The following is a 19,473-nucleotide window of genomic DNA, read 5'->3' as shown; positions in this document are numbered from 1 at the left end:
GCCACCCAGGCACCTTTAGAATTGGTGTCTTAAATAATTGGCTAAAAGAGGACAGAACAGGTACTTGGAATTTGGTGATATGAACAAACCTTACTCTGTATTATCCAGAAATCCTGGAGGCTGGAGGTCAGGGGCTAAGAAACCTGCCTTCTCCCTTTCTCTCTAAAGGAAGTGCTATTTGTGTGTGTGTGTGTGTTTTTTAATGGATCTGGGATCTTTATTATGTAGATTTTTGAAATTGTAAAACAGATAGTAAAATTTACCAGTTCAGTCATTTTAAGTGTGCAGTTCATTAGCATTAATTACGTTCACAGTGTTGTGCAACCATCACCACTGTTTCCAAAACTTTCATTACCCCAAGCCAGAAACTTTATACCTATTAAAGACTTCCATCCCTACCCCTGTTCATTCTGTGACTATAAATTTGCCCATTCTAGGTACCTAATAAAAGTGGAATTGCACAAAATATGTCCTTTTTTGAAATCTGACTTATTTCACTTAGCATAACATTTTCCAGGTTCATCCACATTATAGCATGTATCAGAACTTAATTCCTTTGAAGAGTTGGATTACATTCCATTGTATGTATTCATCATGATTTGTTTATCCATTCATCTGTCATAGGACATGTCTTGGGTTGGTTTTACCCTTTTGACTATTATGAATGACGAGTACTTGATTATAATGAATGAACATTGGTGTACAATTACCTGTCTGAGTCCTTGCCTTCAGTTGTTTTGGGTTTACACCTGGGAGCGGAATTGCTAGGTCATACAGTAATTCAGTGTTTAGTTTGTTTTTTTTTTTTTTTTTTTTTTTTTTTTTTTTTTTTGAGCAGTGGCCAAACTGTATTTCACAGCAGCTCTAGTCCTGGATTTCTTGACTATTGCAAACTCCTGGAAAGCTTTCCTTTGTGTGAGTGTATCAGTATGAACCTTGACCCTCTGGTTGCTGTGAATGGGACTATATGTTCCAAACTCTTAAAAAAAAAACAACAAAACTGAAAAAAAATTCTGAAGTTACTTACAATAAAACTTTGAAACAAATACTGCTTTTCTCTTAACTATACATTTGTGTAATTTCTGAACATGAACTCTAATATTATCGGAGGGGTGAAATTCTGTTTTTGTGCTGTCCTCCTTTTTGGTGGAGGAGAAGGAATCAAACGTCCTTGTGTGTGCATTGGGTACTGTGCTAGGTATTTCCACACATTTCAGAAGAAACCACATTTCGTGTTTGTCTTCACATTAACTTTATGAGGTGCGTATTATTCCCCTTAGATTGCATTGAGGAAGTTGAGGTAATTTTCCTCTTCTTTCCCATGGTAAGTGGTAGAGTCAGGATTTGGTTCCTAAAATTTGATTTAAAAGACTTGGAGTTGGCAGTCCCCAGTAGGGTAGAAGCCTTAATTTTTGTTTATATTTTGGAATTTTTTGGGATTGTATTTAGTTAGGTTTCCTCTGGCCTCTTTCAGTTGAGATAAATGGATGACTGCAATTCCTTTTTAGTTTGTGTTCAGGGACACTGTCCCAAATAACCAAATATAGTAGCTCATTTTTTTGATAAAACCAAGGACTTTAGTTATTAACAATATTTCCTTCCATGGTTACTTGCTAAATAACTTACTCTAGTTCAAGGTTTTGATGATTTTAGTCTTCTGGGTTTTCAGGGCTGTTGAGTAGTTACCTCATTCTTGGCAGACAGGTATCTGTCTCATTAGCATGTAGCTTCAATAGTTAACAATAGAAAGAAAGAGGATGTGCATTGCTGGAATTTTCTTTTTCGTCCTGCATGTAGCTTCAATAGTTAACAATAGAAAGAAAGAGGATGTGCATTGCTGGAATTTTCTTTTTCGTCCTTTTTTCCTCTTGCTGTTTATCAGTTTCCTTTTCTCTTTTTGTGAGTAAGTAATAATGCTATCTTACCCATATAGTGTTTCTCCTTTTCAGAGTACTTGTAAACATGTGATTTGATGCAGGTTTAAAAAAAAAAATCACAAAAGATTGTTGTAGGATATTTGTATTTTGTAAACTTTTATAGAATAGCTTAATCACAAAAATAATAGAGAAAATAGTATAAAGAAACCTCAAAATATCCCTCCACTAGCTTTCATGATTAACAACTCAAAGTATTTTGTTTTGTTTATACTCAAATCTGCTTCTTTGCCTCCCTCTGATTATTTTGAAACCAGTCTATAAATGTTTCAGCATGTATCTGTAAGAGATACAGGCTCTTAATAAATTGCCACAAGACTATTAGCCTACCCAAAACAAATAATATCATTAAAAATCCAGGTATCTAAATTTCCTTAAATGTTTCATAAATGCTTAACTCCTTACTTGTTCAAATCAGGATCAAAATAGTGTTCATCCATTCCAACACACGCTCACCTGTCTCAAATCTTTTAGTCTCTGAGTACCTTTCCCTTCTTTTTCCTTAAAATTTCTTGCAGAAACTATAGATTTTGCTGGTTTTTACCCCTGTGATATTAACATGTACTCTGTCCTGCTGAATTTACTGTGAATGTAGATCTAGAGACTTGGTCAGATTTGAGTTTGATTTTTGTTTGCTTTTTTTTTAGTGTTTAGTTTTGAGAGAGTGCACAAGCATGGTGGGGGCAGAGAGAGGGGGACAGAGGATCTGAAGCAGGCTGTGCGCTGACAGCAGTGAGCCTGATGTGGGTCTTGAACTCACAAACTGTGAGATCATGACCTGAACCGAAGTTGGACCCTCAACTGACTGAGCCACCCAGGTACCCTGAGTTTGATTTTTTTCTTTAATGTTTATTTGTTTTTGACAGAGACAGACCATGAGTCAGGGAGGGGCAGAGAGAGGGAGACACAGGATCTGAAATAGGCTCCAGGCTCTGAGCTGTCAGCACAGAGCCCAACTCAGGGCTCGAACTCATGAACCGTGAGATCATGACATGAGCTGAAGACCATGAAGACACTTAACCGACTGAGCCACCCAGGCGCCCCGCCCCCCAAGTTTGATTTTTGACTGGACTAGTTCATAAGTAGGGTCATGCTCTTCCATCCAGGGTTATATGTTGTCTCTCTTTGTGATGTTAGCAGCCATTGATGATCAGAGCCTCCTTTTAATAAGGGGTTGCAAGCATTGGTGTTTTAATTCTGTTCCTTTTTTACTTCCTTTCCTCAGTTACTTGGTTGAGGTTGTTTGTATAGCAAAGGTGGTGAGTATATTAGGCTTCTCCAGAGGAAAAGACCCAATAAGCTGTGTGTATGTATAATAGAGATTTATTTATGAGGAATTGACATACGTGATTACGGGGGCTGGTGAATCCATATGTTTGGCGTGGGTCAGCAGGTGTGGACCCAGGAGAACCAGTGGTGCAGATAAAATTCAAAGACCATCTGCTGCTAAGAGTTTGCTTTTAGCCATGGAGGCCTTCAAGTTACCCACATTTTGAAGGGCCATCTGTTTACTCAGTGACTTAAGCGTTAATCTCATCCAAAAATACCCTCCACGTTGATACATAAAATTACCCTTCACATGAGGGCATAATATACTTGATTCTAGCATTTCATTGAGTAGTTTTGAAATGAGTTGATTAGCATTTTCCAAAGGTGATATATGATTTTTTTTAATGAATGAATAAACATATAGTATATGAAATATTTCAAATAATCTCTTTTTCTTACCAGTGCTAAAATTGTTTCATCTGTGGGTAATGAGGGCTTCTTCAAATTGTGGCCTTAGTCGTTTGACCTTCTGGGTCTATAGTGATATCACCCTTCCCATTTCTGATAGTGGCAATTTGTGTCTTTTTTTTTTTTTTTTTAAATCCATCTAGCTAGAGTTTTATCGGTTTCACTGATCTCAAAGAAACAGCTTTTGGTCTTAATGATTTCTATTTCTGTATTTCATTAATTTCTAACCTGCCCCTTATTTCATTTCCTCTCCATTTTGAGCTTCATTTTTTCCCTAGTTTTTCTCTATGTGGAGGGTGAGTCATTGATTGGAGACCTTCATTTCTAATACAGGTATTTAGCCCTACAGATTTACTCCTTGATAGTGGTTTAGCAGCATCCAATAAGTTTGCATAGGTTGTGTTTCATTTTCCAGTTCAAAATAACGTTTAATTTTCCTTTTGATTTCTTGTTTGATTCTTTGGTTATTTTTTTTTTTTTTACAGTTGACAAAAGTTATATATACTTAAGGTCTGTAATGTGATGGTTTTATATGCTCACATGTTGTGAAATAATTATACAGTCAAGCTAATTAACATCTATTAACTCACAAGTTACCTTTTATTGTGGTGAGAACACTTCCCATCTTAGGAAATTTAAACCATTAAATACCATAATATTAACTATAGCCATCATGCTGTATGTTAGATTTCCTAGGATTTGTTAATCTTTTTTTTTTAAGTTATTTAAATTCCAGTTAGTTATCATACAATGTAATATTAGTTTCAGGTGTACAACATAGTGATTCAACAGTTCCATGTATCACCCAGTGTTCATCACAGCAAGTACACTCCTTGATCCCCATCACCTATTTCACCCATGCCCCCCACCCACCTTCCCTCTGGTAGCCATCAGTTTGTTCTCTGTAGATAAGTCTGCTTCTTGGTTTGTCTCTCTTTTTTCCCTTCCTGTGATCATTTGTTCTGTTTCTTAAACTCCACATATGAGTGAAATCATAAGGTATTTGTCTTTCTCTGACTGATTTGGCTTAGCATAATAATTGCTAGCTCCATCCAAGTTGTTGGAAAAGGCAAGATTTCATTCTTTTCTATGACAGAGTAATCTTCCATTATATATATATATACCACATCTTTTTTTTTTTTTTTTTAAGTTTGTTTATTTTGAGAGAAAGAGCACAAGCACGGGGTGGGGTGGTGGCAGAGAGAGAGAGAGAGACAGACACTGAGCCTGACATGGGACTTGATCTCGTGACCATGACATCATTGGCCTGAGCCGAAATGAATGGTTGGATGCTTAACCAACTGAGTCACCCAGGTGTCCTTGTACCACATCCTTTTTACCTATTCATTAGTTGATGGACATTTGGGCCCTCTTCATAGTTTGGGTATTGTTGATAATGTTGCTATAAACATCAGGATGTATGTACCCTTTCGAATCTGTATTTTTGTATCCTTTGGGTAAATACCCAGTCATGCAATTGCTAGATTATAGGGTAGTTCTGTTTTTAATTTTTTATGGAACCTCCACACTGTTGTCCACAATGACTGTACCAGTTTACATTTCCACGAACAGTCCAAGAGGGTTCCCCCTTCTCCACATCCTCACCAACACCTGGTGTTTCTTGGATTTTTAATTTTAGCCATTCTGACAGTTGTGAGGTGATATCTCATTGTAGTTTTGATTTGTATTTCCCTGATGATGAGTGACGTGGAGCATCTTTTCATGTGTCTGTTGTCCATGGGTGTGTCTTCTTTGGAAAAATATCGATTCATGTTTTTTGTCCATTTTTTAATTGGATTATTTTTTGGGTATTGGGTTTGAAGTTCTTTATAGATTTTGGATACTAACCCTTTATCAGATATGTCATTTGCAAATATGTTCTGCCATTGTGTACGTTGTCTTTTAGTTTTGGTGATTGTTTCCTTCACTGTGCAGAAGCTTTTTATTTTGATGAAGTCCAATAGTTTATTTTTGCTTTTGTTTCCCTTGCCTCCAGAGACGTGTCTATTAAGAAGTTGCTGTGGCTGATGTCAAAGAGGTTACTACCTGTGTTCTCCTCTAGGATTTTGACGGTTTCCTGTCTCACGTTTAGGTCTTTAATCCATTTTGAATTTATTTTTGTGTATGGAATAAGAAAGTGGCCCATTTTTATTCTTTTGCATATTACTGTCCAGTTATCCCAGCACCATTTGTTGAAGAGACTGTTTTTTTTTTTTACCATTGGATATTCTCTCCTGCTTTGTCGAAGATTAATTGACCATATATAGGCTGTGGGTTCATTTCCGGGTTTTCTATTCTGTCGCGTTGATCTATGTGTTTATTTTTGTGCCAGTAGCATACTGTCTTGATCAGTACAGCTTTGTGATACAACTTGGAGTCTGGATTTCTAATGCCTCCAGCTTTGCTTTTCTTGTTCAAGGTTGCTTTGGCTATTTGGGGTCTTTGGTGGTTCCATTCAAATTTTAGGATTGTTTCTCCTAGTTCTGTGAATCCTTTGGTTATTTTGAAGTTTACAAATCTAGTTTGGTTTTTAGTTTACAAATATGAAGAGGATTTTCCAGAGATCTTTTTGTTACTGATTTCTAATTTAATTTCATGATGGCAGAGAATATAGTTCATATGAGTCAACTCCTTTAAAAATTACTGACACTTTTTATATGCCCAGATTATGGTCTATCTTGGTAGATACTCTGTATGCACTTGAAAAATATGTGTCCAGCTGTTGTTGGGTGGAGTGTTCTATGAATGTCAATTAGGTTAAGCTGGTTGATAGTGTTGTTTAAGTCTTCTGTATCCTGACTGATTTTCTGTATACTTGTGCTGTCAGTTTTTTAAACGGGTGTTGAAAACAGGAACTAAAACAACAAAGTTATCTGCTTCTCATGGATTTTTTTAAAAATCATTTTTTGCTTCTCATATTTTGAAGCTCTGTTATCAAGTGCACAGCTGTTTAGGATTCATGTGTCCTCTTGATGAATTGACCCTTTATCCTTATGAAATGATCCTTTTTATCCTTAATTATATTCTTTTCTGTGAAATCTACCCTGCCTAATACTAACAGCCACTCCAACTTTGTTCTGATTCCTGTTAACCTGTTAAATCTTTTTCATTCTTTTGTTTTTAACGTGTCTGTCTTCACACTGAAAGTGGGTCTGTTGTAGGCAGCATGTAGTTGGGTCTTGCTTTTTAACAGGTCTGACAACCTCTGACTTTTACTTGAGTTGTTTATACCATTTGCATTTTCTTCAAGCATTTGGTTTCAACCCACTTCATGTTTTGTTTCCGAAGTGTTGGGATTATTTCATTAAACCTTCCAAGAGGAGGCCTTTTCCTCCCTTCTTCTTAAAGTCTCCTCTTCATTACAGCCCATTGATTATATTTTGTCTCCTCTAGGAACTTGGGATTAGATGAGTTGAGAATTCCTTGGATGTTTTCCTATAGCAGTCATGTTCAGAAGAATATCTCCTAAGCACGGCTGTGTGGAGACACGGGTTGGCTCTCAGGGGCAAATTGTGAGACACCTCAGGTTAGATGTTTCTTTAGAGCAGATGTGGAGGACCATTTGGAGAAAGGGCAGATGTGGGGAATTGTAGGTGCAGTGCTCACTTTTGTCTCTTACCCCGACAGTTTTCGTCAAGCCCCTAGCATACATGATCTTCTTAGTATAACTAAACATGGCTGGTTGATTGGACTCCCCTGCCTTAGGAAGCAGTTTGGCAACTATCTTTCCACGATCTCTTTATGGCACACTCCCTTTCCATGCTAAGCTGTTTACCAAAAAGTTATTTCCATCTGTATGTTGTACTGCTCCTAATGGGGTTCTACTAAATGATTTTTTTTTTATTATCCCATTACATTTTCAGCAATACGCTAACTCCGCTTGCAGATTGCCACCCAGGCAACTTGAGTCCAGGGCCCCTTCCCTGGCCTTATGGGGCTTACAGCACACGTGACAAGTCGTGCAGTTTTTACCTTCCCTACACCTTGTCGTTGCCATTTCAATGGGCCATTCGGTCTTTACTCACATCTACTAAATTTGTTTGATGATAGTAGCATGTGTTGAAAACAGGGTTTTTCAGCTTCAGTACTGTTGACATTTAGGGCCAGATAATTCTTTCTGGTAGAGGACTGTCCTGGGTGTTACAGGATGTTCAGTAGCTCCCTGGCTTCTACCATGGGATGTGAGCACCTTACCTCCGAATCTTAACGTTTGACAATGTCTCCTATATTGCCAAATCACACCCAGTGAAGAACCACTGGCAAAAGAAAATTGGTTCCTAAGCTACTTGGTTGTGCTTTCCATGTTTATTGATGATGACCACCAAGGTTTCCTTAATTTCCACGCATTTTCCATCCCTCTGCAATATCTACCTTCTTTAATTTCATCGTCTCAATCCCCTAACGGTCTGTCCCCACACTTAAATTTTCAGTGTACTCTTTTCTTTCCTCCCATTCTTGGGACTTTGTTTTTGCTTGTTTCCTTTTACTTCAGCTGTGTGTATTCTGGAATACCCTAGCTCTCCCTTATCCTGATACCAACAGTCTGTGCTGTCCTTTGATCTCTTCATCAGCAATCTTTTACCTCCTAATTCTTTTTTGGTCTGAAAGTAATTCTGTAGGAGTGGGGTCGCCACAGACTTCAATCTCCCCTCACATGTGTGTTTTGCTGCCTTGTGACATCTTCCTAGCCGTATGTCTTTTCTTGGACCTTCCCTCTGTGCCTATCATCCTTGAGAACTCTGTAGGAAAGACGTTTCCTCCATCCAGCTGTAGTTGGCACGTCTTATATACTTGAGTGCACTGCCTTTTCTGTGAGTAGCACGCACCCATGCTTTTGAACAGCTTGTCACCCATGCGAGGCACATAGGAGCCCTTGAATTTTGTAACGAGAAACTGGCCCTGAAAGTCTGGAGGTTGACCCTTAGTGGCTTCCTCCTGTAGCTCTGTTTTTTTTCCCCTTCTGGTTTCTCTTAGTCTTGATTATAAACCTGAGTACGCTAAACATAGGGGAAAGGCTTGGATTGTGTTAGACTGGCCTTCTGTGGGAAACATTTTATGGCCTGTTGGGGGTTTCCTTCTGTGAGGTCCAGAGCGCTTTCCTTAAGTGGAAAGGGGCTTGTGTTTTGCCAGATTCTCCCACCCATTCCACAGGTCAAATAATGAATTTAGTAGAAATATGGAAAAGCTTAGTCTATATGGGTGCCAAAAATTGCCACTATGAAGGCAGCAGTATAAACAGTATGTGACTAATCCTTTCTTTTAAGGAAAGAAGTTGTATGCAATTGTTTCCTTTCTGCTTATAAAGATAGAGAGGTTTCCACAGATTCAGGTCCTCAGATGGCCAGCCCTGCCTCTAAGCTCCAGCCTGTTTTTCCTGGGCCGTCTTGTCCATGTGTCATGGCCTGCCACCTACCTAGTGTATTGCCTGCTGTAGCCACACTTCTGTCACTACTGAACCCACACTGTGGGTGGTGCCAGTGACCTACCCACCCCAGGTGTGGCCTTCCCCAGTTCCTTTCTCTGCCTTTTGTGCTGCAGTTGGCAGGTGGTCCCCTCTCTGTTCCTCCTAGAAACTTTCTTCCATTTATCATTTCTGGACCTATGTTATTCTTGTTTTTCTCCAGTTCCCTTCCCCCCCCCCCCATTTTCTTTTTATATCCCTACCCCTGAGCATGGATATCCTCCAGACTGTGTGGTTCTGTGTTCCCTTTTCTAAAACATTTTTGCCTTTGAAGAAGTTGGCTCCTCCGAGAACATCACTTTTCCTCATCTTGGAGGCTTTCCCTAATCATCCCTCAGAGATTTGCTCCATAGTCTGTCTCTAATATAACTCTCGTCCTCACTGACTGACCCTTTCTTCCGACTGCCATAACTCAGCCTGCTTCTTTGCTCTTACTTTTCCCCTTGGCCTTGAACAGAAGTACCTGTCCAGTCAACCAGGCTTGAAACCTTCATTATCACTTAATCCTTTTCCTTTTGTCTCCAACTCTTCCACATTTAATCCTCAGGCCCTATTGGTCCTTCTGGTGGTTAGCTCTATCCAGCCATTGCTTCTTGATTTATTCCTTTTAGATGTTGTCTAAATACTTCTTGCTGTAGGAGGTGAAGATTTAGCTTGCTTTACTTTCTCTCTTCTCCCCACCCTTTCTCTCAAAATCATTATTTCATTGGCATAGTTCATGTATATCCCGACAGCATATTTATACTTCTCTTTTCTTGTGTCAGTGTTCTCTATCAAGGTCATGAATGTTATCTGAAGACCCTCCATTTTATAAGGCGAGGGCAGTGGCTCTCCCAGTCTTCCCCTCCGTTTCTCCTATTCTTTAAGAATTTTCCTGCCTTCTCTAGCTAATTCTGTACACGAATATCACCACAGTTGGTAACATGGTTGTTTCTGACAGTTACGACATTTGTAATATTCTGTCCATGGATGTACAACTCGATGCTTGGATTTCTCTCTCTGTATGTGTCCTTTGCTTTCATGCATGGTTCTTGAGGGAGAGTATTCCTAGCATCAGATATGAATGTATTCTCCCGTTTTTCTTTCCACCAATTGCATTTATACCATATAGTCAGGTGTCTCCAAAATTGCAATCCTGTTTTCCATTCTCGTGGTTCCTTCCCTCCACCCAGCACCCCCACCGCACCCTGGGATCATTCTGGAACTCCCTGTTTTCTGGGTTGCCCAGCAAGCTCCTTTTTAGGGGGAGAAATAGGAGACCAGTGTTTGAGCTAGGGGAAGCCAGAATCCAGAACGAGAAGGTCTTACTCTGGGAGTGAGGGGCGGAGTAAGTTTTGTGGTTTACACCACATAGTTCCATTCTTTTAGATGAAAATACTCATATATTTTTTTTTTTTCCCTGAGAAGAGTAGAAATGTGACTTGGACGCTCTGTTTGCTAGAGTTGGGGAACAGTTGACTTTATATACAGATTTCTAGTGAAGACACCAGTGTACAGCCCTACTTTTTAAAATCACCCTTTGCTTTACTTGGTTTTGGGTCCAGAGATCCTCTGTGTTTCCTTGCAAAGATTGCTTCTTTTGTGCCTGTGCCCTCACACAGTGGTTCTTGAGCAGTGCCCTTACACCTACTGGTTGCAAGCCATTAGGGAGTCACAAAGTCATGAAATCAATGTAGTGGTTCAAAAAATAGATTGGAGGACAAAATATCAGTATTCTACACATGGTAAGGGTAAATATTTTATAAGGTTGTTTTAGTTACATAAAAGCACAATCCCTATGTAGATGTGTATGGTCTCTAAGTAAAATGTTCTTCTTACTACACGTTGAACTACATGCTGCTACAACAGGCAGTGTTTCTCATCCCACTTTGAATCCCACAGATTTGTTGAAATATCTCTTGTGTGTTTATTAATGGGTGACACGGACCATATTTAGTACCCTGTGTAGCACAGGTATTGATTAATCAGAAGGGATGCTGGAACAGACACCCAGAGATCCATTTCTGCTGAATGTTAACTCCTTATTTACAGGATTGAAGGGATGTCTTGTGGGGGCCTGGTGGAGGGAGTAGGGAGGGGTGCTAAGGGTCTTGGGATAGTAGGTATCTATCAGAAGAGAATATTTCAATATTTTAATTACTAGTGTAGCTGTACTATTGTGTAACAGCCACATGTCAACTCTAGATTTAAATATTTCCTTTTTTTTTTTTTAACGTTTATTTATTTTTGAGGGGAGGAGGGGCAGAAAGAGAGGGAGACACGGAATCGGAAGCAGGCTCCAGGCTCCGAGCTGTCAGCACAGAGTCCGATGCAGAGCTTGAACTCACGAACCGTCCATGAGATCATGACCTGAGCCGAAGTCAGACACTTAACGGACTGAGCTACCTAGGCACCCTGAATCTTTTCTTTTCTTTCTTTTTTTTTTTTTTTATTCCTTATAATTTTAAGGGCATCTTTGGAGGAAGATAAGATATCTAAAAACCATTTTTTTTCTTAAAAACCATTTGAGCCAGATATCCTAGTTTTCATTTTTAGTTTTCTCAAATATTTTAGTATTCTCTTAGAAAAATCGTAATGCTCTGACAAATTTGATGTTCACTAGTGATAGTTAAGCTCTCCCCCTCCCTGTCGGAGGAGGGAAGGGAAGAATGGAAAATATCTCAACTGAAATGAAGGGAGAAAGATTATTCCTGAAATACTTGGGTAAAAAAAGGAGAGTTAAAGAGAATATATATTTGTAGGGCTTAGAAGTGGTCCAGAGTGGAAATAACTGAGTGATGAAATTAGAGGGGAAAGTGAACATGAACTGCAAAGGAGGAAGAAGGGAAGAGAGAAAAAGATGGCAGTCGTGTATTTGTGAAGTGAGCGCACAGTTTTCTCTGTTCTCCCCACATGGTATCACTGTCCATGGCTTTGCTTCCTTCTCCGTGAGGCTGTCGTGCAGAGTGGCTTCAGTCTCTTCTTGTGTGTTTACACACTTGCACTGGGAAGGAGGAAAGGAGCTGGAAAATGGGGAAGCACGGTTCAGGGGTAGCTCCATATTTGCAATTTGTGACGTGGTGAATACTTACAATGTAGTTAGACTTAACTACCATTACTCATTTCCTTAAGTCAGTGATGGCTGAGGGTTGTTGCTCAAGTTCTAGACCCGGTAAGCTCATCTTATTTGTTTATTCTGTACTTTCCAGTTAGGTTTAGAGAAAAGGAGCCCGTATATAAGCTCTCAGCTTCTTTCTTGCTGATTTCTTGCCGCCTCTCACTTCCTTGATTCAGAGGGGAGAGAAAGGAGGAGCTCCACTAGAAGGCAGACCCCAGTCGTACCTAGCTGGCAGTTGTCGCAGCTGGAATGCTAGGCTGTCCTCTTCTGAATAGGAGCAAGCCTGTACTTTTGCCAGCAGGTGTCAACAGTGTAGTGACAGGATGACAGCACAGCTGGGGAGTGGGTTGCCCTGGAGATGAGAAGAAGGGCTTCCCCTTTTCTTGAGGCTGATGGAGTAGACTTGTGGTTCTTACCATTCACCACCAGATGTGTCCAGCTGTTATACTTTCTACTGTATTCCAACCAAACATACTTCAAGTTCAGACCAACACTTACATCATCAAAACAAAAGTGTTTACAACATTAAGCCTTACTTAGGCTTTTAGTAATTTAAGTCATTAGTCTGGTGATAGAGGGAGCGCCCTTCCATGGAGTTGTGTCTGGGAAAACTCAGGTCCAAAGTGGATTTTCCTAGGCTTTCCTGCAACTCTGAGGTTTAAAGTGGTGGATAGAGATCACTGACTAGGTAAGAGGGAAGCATCGTTAATCCCAGCCTCTTCCTTCCTTTCTCATGGATGCCTTGTCCCACAGAATACCTCATTCATTGTTAGACTCAAATAGACTGACTTTATTCAAGACTGTTACTGCTTTTGACAAGACACTGTGTAGTGGTGTTTTTGGTATCTTGACAACTGACCTTACGTACTCACCTGTCACAATGTCATTTCTTTTTCTTGTTTAGTACAGTCTCTTATTAGGGAGAGTCTTTGGGGTTTGGGGGTACCTTATCAGTGTGGTTATATCGCAGGCAACCATTTCCTAACTTAGAGTATCATAGCTTAGAAATATTTTGTTTGGTGTAGGCGGCTTTAATATGCCCCAGGTGATAAAATTCAAGATGACACCAGAGGTGTCTCCTTCCAAAGACTCCGTTTGTTGCTACAGTGCTCTGTCCCAGCAGTTTTGGTACAGTTAAGCATTTTCTGGAATGAGTTGGTGTATCTTCTTTACATTGTCTGATTATTTATTAGTCTTACTTAGCTAATGATTTTAGTTCTGTCCTTCAGGGAATTATTAAACGTGGGCAAAGACTTGTTATTTTAAAGTTTACATTACGTGCTGAATGATATTCCGTTGTGTATATACACCACATCTTCTTTATCCATTCATCTGTCGATGGGCACTTGGTCTGTTTCCATAATTTGGCTGTTGTAAATAATGCTGCTATAAACATAGGGGTGCATGTATCCCTTTGAATTAGTGTTTTTGTATTTTTTGGATAAAATTCTCAGAACCAATGTAACACTGTATGTTAACTATACTGGAATTTAAATTAAAAAAACTGCTTAAACAAAGCACAGTTTCCATTACATGCAACAAAAGAGAACTGCCATAGAAAACGGTCAGACCAGAGGGTGAATACACAGTAATTGTGTTCGGGAGTCCTCGGAGTTCTTCACGTGGGGTCTTGAAGAAATGAGATTGTGATCCGTTATTCTTACCATTGTTCCCCTTCTTAGGAATGAATAATTATAAAACATTTAACCTGAATAGTACAGTTTTAATTGTTAAGAGATACAGCATAAAAAATTTAAAGGTTAACTAGAAAAAGTTGAATGTGTTTCTTACCATAATTACAATTTCAAAAGATAATTCAAAATTTTCCCAGTTTTTGTGTGTTCTGACTTTTTTACAAGCATTTTTTTCTTTGGCCTGTCTGACAGTGATTCTGTGGTTACAGCTCAGGAAGGTGAGGCTCGAAGAGATTGACCTTCTCTTCTGTCATTAGGAAGGTCCCACTGGTTACTCTACAGGCTCTGATTGTTGACAGTTAATTTTGCGTGACTGATCAAGCCGGGGACTTCTTGCATAATCCTCTTTCTGTATTTTCTTCCTCCTTTCCTTTCCTTGCGTTTCCAATACTGCCTACTTATCAGTATATGGAAAATACACTTTGTAAATGTTGGTACCCGCTTCTGTATGTGTCTTTGTCTGTCTTACATATAAATGGCCCGTGCTCTGCATAAAGGCTGTGTGCTCCAAATCTTCTGATAGAATCCACCTGTGGTGGTCTAGATAGCCTATGCTTCTTGACTAGATGAGCAGAGTCTCTTTTATATTAACGTTTCTAAGTGTAAGTGGTTAGTTCCTTGTGTTATAAGTGGTCCACTACAGTATTTGAAGAGAAAAATCGAGCCTCACATGGAATCTACGTTCCTTTCTAAATTGAACGTCTTCTTTTCTCCTTCTTGGTTTCAAAAGTCCATAACTAATTTCCCTCTCCCCACTTTGTTTCTTTCCAGAGTGACACCACTTTCCTCACAGAATGTGATGATACATCATGGCCAGACCCAGGAGTATGTGCTGAAGCCCAAGTACTTTGCGGCCCAGAAGGTGATCTCGGGAGAGCAGTCCACTGAAGGTTCGTTCCCTTTGACATTCAAGCAGGGTCAAGTTATGGCGCCTTTTCAGTGTGAGTATAGTCCAGTCAATGGTTTTTTTAAGTTACAGCATCATAGTTTGGAAACATTTTGTTTGGTGTAGAGGGCTTTAATGTGTCACAGTAGATAAAACTTAAGAGTCCTTTAAAAGAAAACAACAACAAACCCTCCCTGGTTCCCAGAACAACCAGATAGCAGCACGGTTTCTTTATTTTGAGGAAAGGCGGTTTCCTTGGATATTGGCAAAGAATCTAGAGTGACCTGCCTGTAATTCTGTTTCTGCAAGATGGCTCCATTTCTGACACATACTTGCTCTAATTTTAGATACACTTGTATGCCTGACATGTTTACATTGATAAAATATTTTCTTTAGCAAGCTAGCCAGGATTCATTCCATGTGAAATGTCTGAAATGTCCTGCATTACTCTCTGAGGTTCACCTACCATGGATATTTTTACGATACGAGTCCACTTTTTAGTAGATCGAGCAGATGGTGTGGCAGGTTTTACTCCGAATTTGTAAAGAGCTATTGTATCAGTGGCCAGCTTGGTTAATATCTCACTATGTGGGAAGCTCTCAAGGACAAGGCCTGGCTCAAAGGGTGGGGAATGTGATGATTTGTGGTTTAGGTATTACAGAGTGTCTGCTGGCAGCATCTGGAGGAAACGTTCTGGAGTGAGGCGCAGACCATTCAGAGCCGAGAGCTAGACGCACACGCTCGTTCCAGCAGCTTCCTGCTCTGTCTCACGTTGACTGATTGCCTGCGCCACAAGTAATGAAAAAGAATGCCAGTTGTGAGGTTGAAAAGGACTGTCTTTCACCACCAAGAGGAGTGCAAAATAGCTGAGAGGGAGTTTTTACTACTGTTTGGCCCTTTAGGAGTCTGTATCTTTGTGGCTTTGATTCCCCAGGCCCACCCCCACCTCCCTAAGTTGGTCACTCTTCTGGAGTGATTGACTCTTCCCTTACAATTGGTCGCTTAACAGAAAGAGTATCTAATACAAGGTTTGTACATTGCGTTTTTCATCTTTTGGGAAAATTCTGCTCAGTGACCTGAGCCTGGATCCCCAGAGTAACAGTTGGATGAGGTTTATTGGGCTGATGAGGAAAGCGAGTCCTGGGGATTTTCAAGAGGGAAGACTGGAGCAGTCATATAGATCATCTCCTCATCCTTTAGGTGTGATAATTCCTAGTCATTTGCAAGACAGGGTGTGCATCTTGTTTTAAAGGTCCTCAGGTGAGGGGCAGCTGGGTGGCTCAGTTGGTTGAGCATCCGACTTCAGCTCAGGTCATGATCTCATGCTTTGAGAGTTAGAGCCCCAACCTGGGCTCTCTGCTCTCAACACAGAGCCAGCTTCAGATCCTTTATCCTGCTCTTTCTCTGCCTCTCCCCTGCTCATGCTCTCTCTCTCTCAAAAATAAATAAACCTTGGGGCGCCTGGGTGGCGCAGTCGGTTAAGCGTCCGACTTCAGCCAGGTCACGATCTCGCGGTCCGTGAGTTTGAGCCCCGCGTTGGGCTCTGGGCTGATGGCTCAGAGCCTGGAGCCTGTTTCCGATTCTGTGTCTCCCTCTCTCTCTGCCCCTCCCCCGTTCATGCTCTGTCTCTCTCTGTCCCAAAAATAAATAAACGTTGAAAAAAAAAAATTTGAAAAAAATAAATAAATAAACCTTAAAAAAAAAAAAAAAAAGGTCCTTTGGGGTAAGTGCTTGATAACCTGTTCTGTGTGAATATCGCTGAGTATATAATATTTTTCTAATCTTATTTGAAAAATAACCCCAATGTTGTTTCCTTGGGTTATTGTATAGATCATGTATTTCTTAGATGTTCTCCAGAATTAGAATGTGATGGGAGGAGAGTTTTTGAAAGCTTATAATCATACTGGTAAGGAAGAGAATTTTGAACTATATGAAAGTGTCAGGAAAAGGTGGTCTGAACTCTCTGGTATTAAGACTAGAGATGAGACCGGTTTTGGTTTGTCGATGATTCATTATTGGAATGACTGGTCTCCCCATGTGTTGTGTGTAATTTATTTTATTTTAAATGATTATTTATTTATGTATTTATTTATTTATTTACGGAGAGAGAGAGGGAGAGAGAGAATATGAATGAATGAGTGATTGAATGAATCCCAAGCAGGCTCCACACTGCAGAACCGATATGGGGACTCCATCTCACGAACCATGAGATCATGACCTGACCTGAGCAAGAGTTGGACACTTAACTGACTGAGCCACCCAGGCACCCCTGTTGTGTGTATTTTAAATGCTCAAACCTTTGCTGAAGGGTCTTCTGGAAGATGAAATTATAATTAAGAAAACAGGAAGATCTATATTGTCCATAAATTTGCCACTCATTCTGTTTAAAGGTAAGTTTCTCTGGGGCATCTGGGTGGCTCAGTCGGTTGAGTGTCCAAATCTTGATTTTGGCTCAGGTCATGATCCCTGGGTCGTGAAATCAAGCCCTGCATCGGGCTCCGTGCTGAGAGTGGAGCCTGTTTAAGATTCTGTCTCTCTCTCTTTCTCTCTCTTCTTTCTCTGCCTCTCTCCCTGCTTGTGCTCTTTCTCTCTAAAATAAAAACAAATTATAAAAAATGTAGTTTCTCCATAGCTGGGAGCTAGTAAACGAATTCAGACTAACACGTAATCACAGTGATGGAGTTCTTTGCTCAAACTCCCTAGGATTTAATGACTGTTCAAAAAAGAAGCCCAGGAACTAACTGAAGCAGGCCAGGAAGGGAGATGTGGCTATTTTTTGCTGAGACCAGAACTCTATTGAGAGTTGGAAGGCTAATGGGAAAGTTTTAAAAGGAGGTAATTTGGCAGGACCATGAGGATATGGAAATAGCAAAATCGAGTAAGAACAACAATAGGAAGATTAAAACTAGAAAGGAGGAACGAGTCATAATAAGAACCTAAAAGTGAGGTCTCCCCACATCCAGCTTTGTATTAGGTGAAAGGAGCCCCCAAGAAAACCTTACATGTAGGAGAAAGGAAGAGACATTAGTAAGGGAAGTCTGAGGAAAAGCAGGGACTTCTAGTGTCTTTAATTTCACCTTTGTAGAAGAGGTCAAGTGCAAACATACGAACCTCTCAATTTGCTGAAGAATTTGAAGGTCCAGTTGTAGGAGCAGATAATTCTGAAATTCTGACTTATGAGAAAAACAGAAGGTATTCCGAGCAGGTAGAGATCATCTATCTTGGGAAGAGTCTGAGGGACCAGTGTGTCAAAACAGTCCACTGCCATTACTTTCAAGAAGCTTGGGGGACTAGTGAAAACATTGAGGTTGGCAAAAGACAAGTGTTGTTTTTCTGTTTCATTGGGATAAAGAAGGTGGTCTACTGCAATGACCAGTTGGTAGTTTTAATAGTATCTTGCAAACAGCAGTAATGATGTTTATCTAGAGCGCTGAGATTAATGGTGTAGATTAATCACCTCCTAATAAGGGGTGGCCGCAGCCCTGCAAGACCAAGGGAATAAGGATGTGCATTTGACACCTGGTAGGCCAAGAGCGAAATGGTCAGAGTAAGCAGGAAAGGGATGACAATGGGGGGTGATGGGTTCAGTGAAGCAGAATGTGTTAATGTGTTAAGTCTAGCACTCTCTAGATAAAACAAGGTAGATAGGGAGAAACAAACTATCAAGTTGCTAGGGAGGTGTTCTCTGCTGTGATGAATGAAGATTTTATTAGAGTTTCACAGAGGTTTGATGGCCTAACTCTCCTTCCCTAACCACTGTGCCCATACGGCTTTTCCCATTTTGATTCTGTGCATTTCCCATCCTTCTGAGCCACTTCCCAGGTTACTCCACTCTACATCCTGCGTTGGACATTGGCTGCTTACTGGATATCTCCAGTGACAAATTAATAATGGTGCTAGGCGTCCTTCATTGGTCTTAAGAGAATTTAATTTGCATGAGGATCAGCTAGAGCACGGGTCTGTAAACTTTTTTCTTAAAGGATCTGATAATAAATCCTTCAGGCTTGATGAGCCAAGATACATAATTGAGGATGTTATATATAGGTTCTTACATAACTGTTAAAAATGTGACTGTTTAAAAATGTGAAAAATCATTCTTAGCTGGCAGATTGTTTAAAAAAAAACCCACAAAACTGAGTGGCTGACTAGATTGGTCTCATGGGCTATAGTTTTCTGGGTGTTGATCTAGTGGCTCACTCTTACAGTGTACTGAAAACATCTAGATTTTGGACCTGTAGGTGCTAGAATATAGCCATTGAATCAAAAGCTGTCCAAGAGGTGCTGCTTATAAGCAGCTGTCCTTCATTGTCACTGTCCTCAGCAACCCACCCTCCTCACTGTGATGATTCTCAGATAAATCGCCACTAGTTTGAAGACAGCCAGAAAAGCATGGACTACCAGGAAACCACTTTTTTCTGATAAGTCTAGTTTCCTTTCATGTTAGAGTGACAGGCCACACAGCAATTGGGAAAATAATGGATGTTACTCCTGGCTGTTTAAAGAAAGCCTTTTAATATTGACAGAAATAACATTTTTATTGGATGAACCAGTAACCCCCATCTGGCTAGACTGAATCACATTAAGCTATCACCTGAGTTCCTCCAAAAGTTAAACATAGTTGCTATATGACCCAGCATTTCCACTTCTAGGTATATACTCAAGAG

General features: G+C 40.1%; 1 protein-coding gene across 8 annotated transcripts in view; it reads left to right on the top strand.

Moving 5' to 3' along the window:
• Positions 1–19,473, top strand: part of LTBP1 (latent transforming growth factor beta binding protein 1) — a 402,947-nt gene that overhangs the window by 124,862 nt on the left and 258,612 nt on the right. For 6 of the 8 annotated variants that reach the window (XM_045447182.1, XM_045447179.1, XM_045447184.1 and 3 more), the window contains exon 4: positions 14,695–14,864. In XM_045447182.1, coding sequence (XP_045303138.1) covers positions 14,695–14,864 — 170 coding nt within the window. The remainder of the gene's footprint in view (positions 1–14,694; positions 14,865–19,473) is intronic. The other 2 variants (XM_045447178.1, XM_045447181.1) reach the window with 1 other exon arrangement.

The sequence above is a fragment of the Leopardus geoffroyi genome, chromosome A3, assembly GCF_018350155.1.
Source record: "Leopardus geoffroyi isolate Oge1 chromosome A3, O.geoffroyi_Oge1_pat1.0, whole genome shotgun sequence".
Taxonomy (NCBI): domain Eukaryota; kingdom Metazoa; phylum Chordata; class Mammalia; order Carnivora; family Felidae; genus Leopardus; species Leopardus geoffroyi.
Note: the sequence above shows the minus strand (reverse complement) of the source record. Positions and strands in the feature narration are given on the sequence as shown.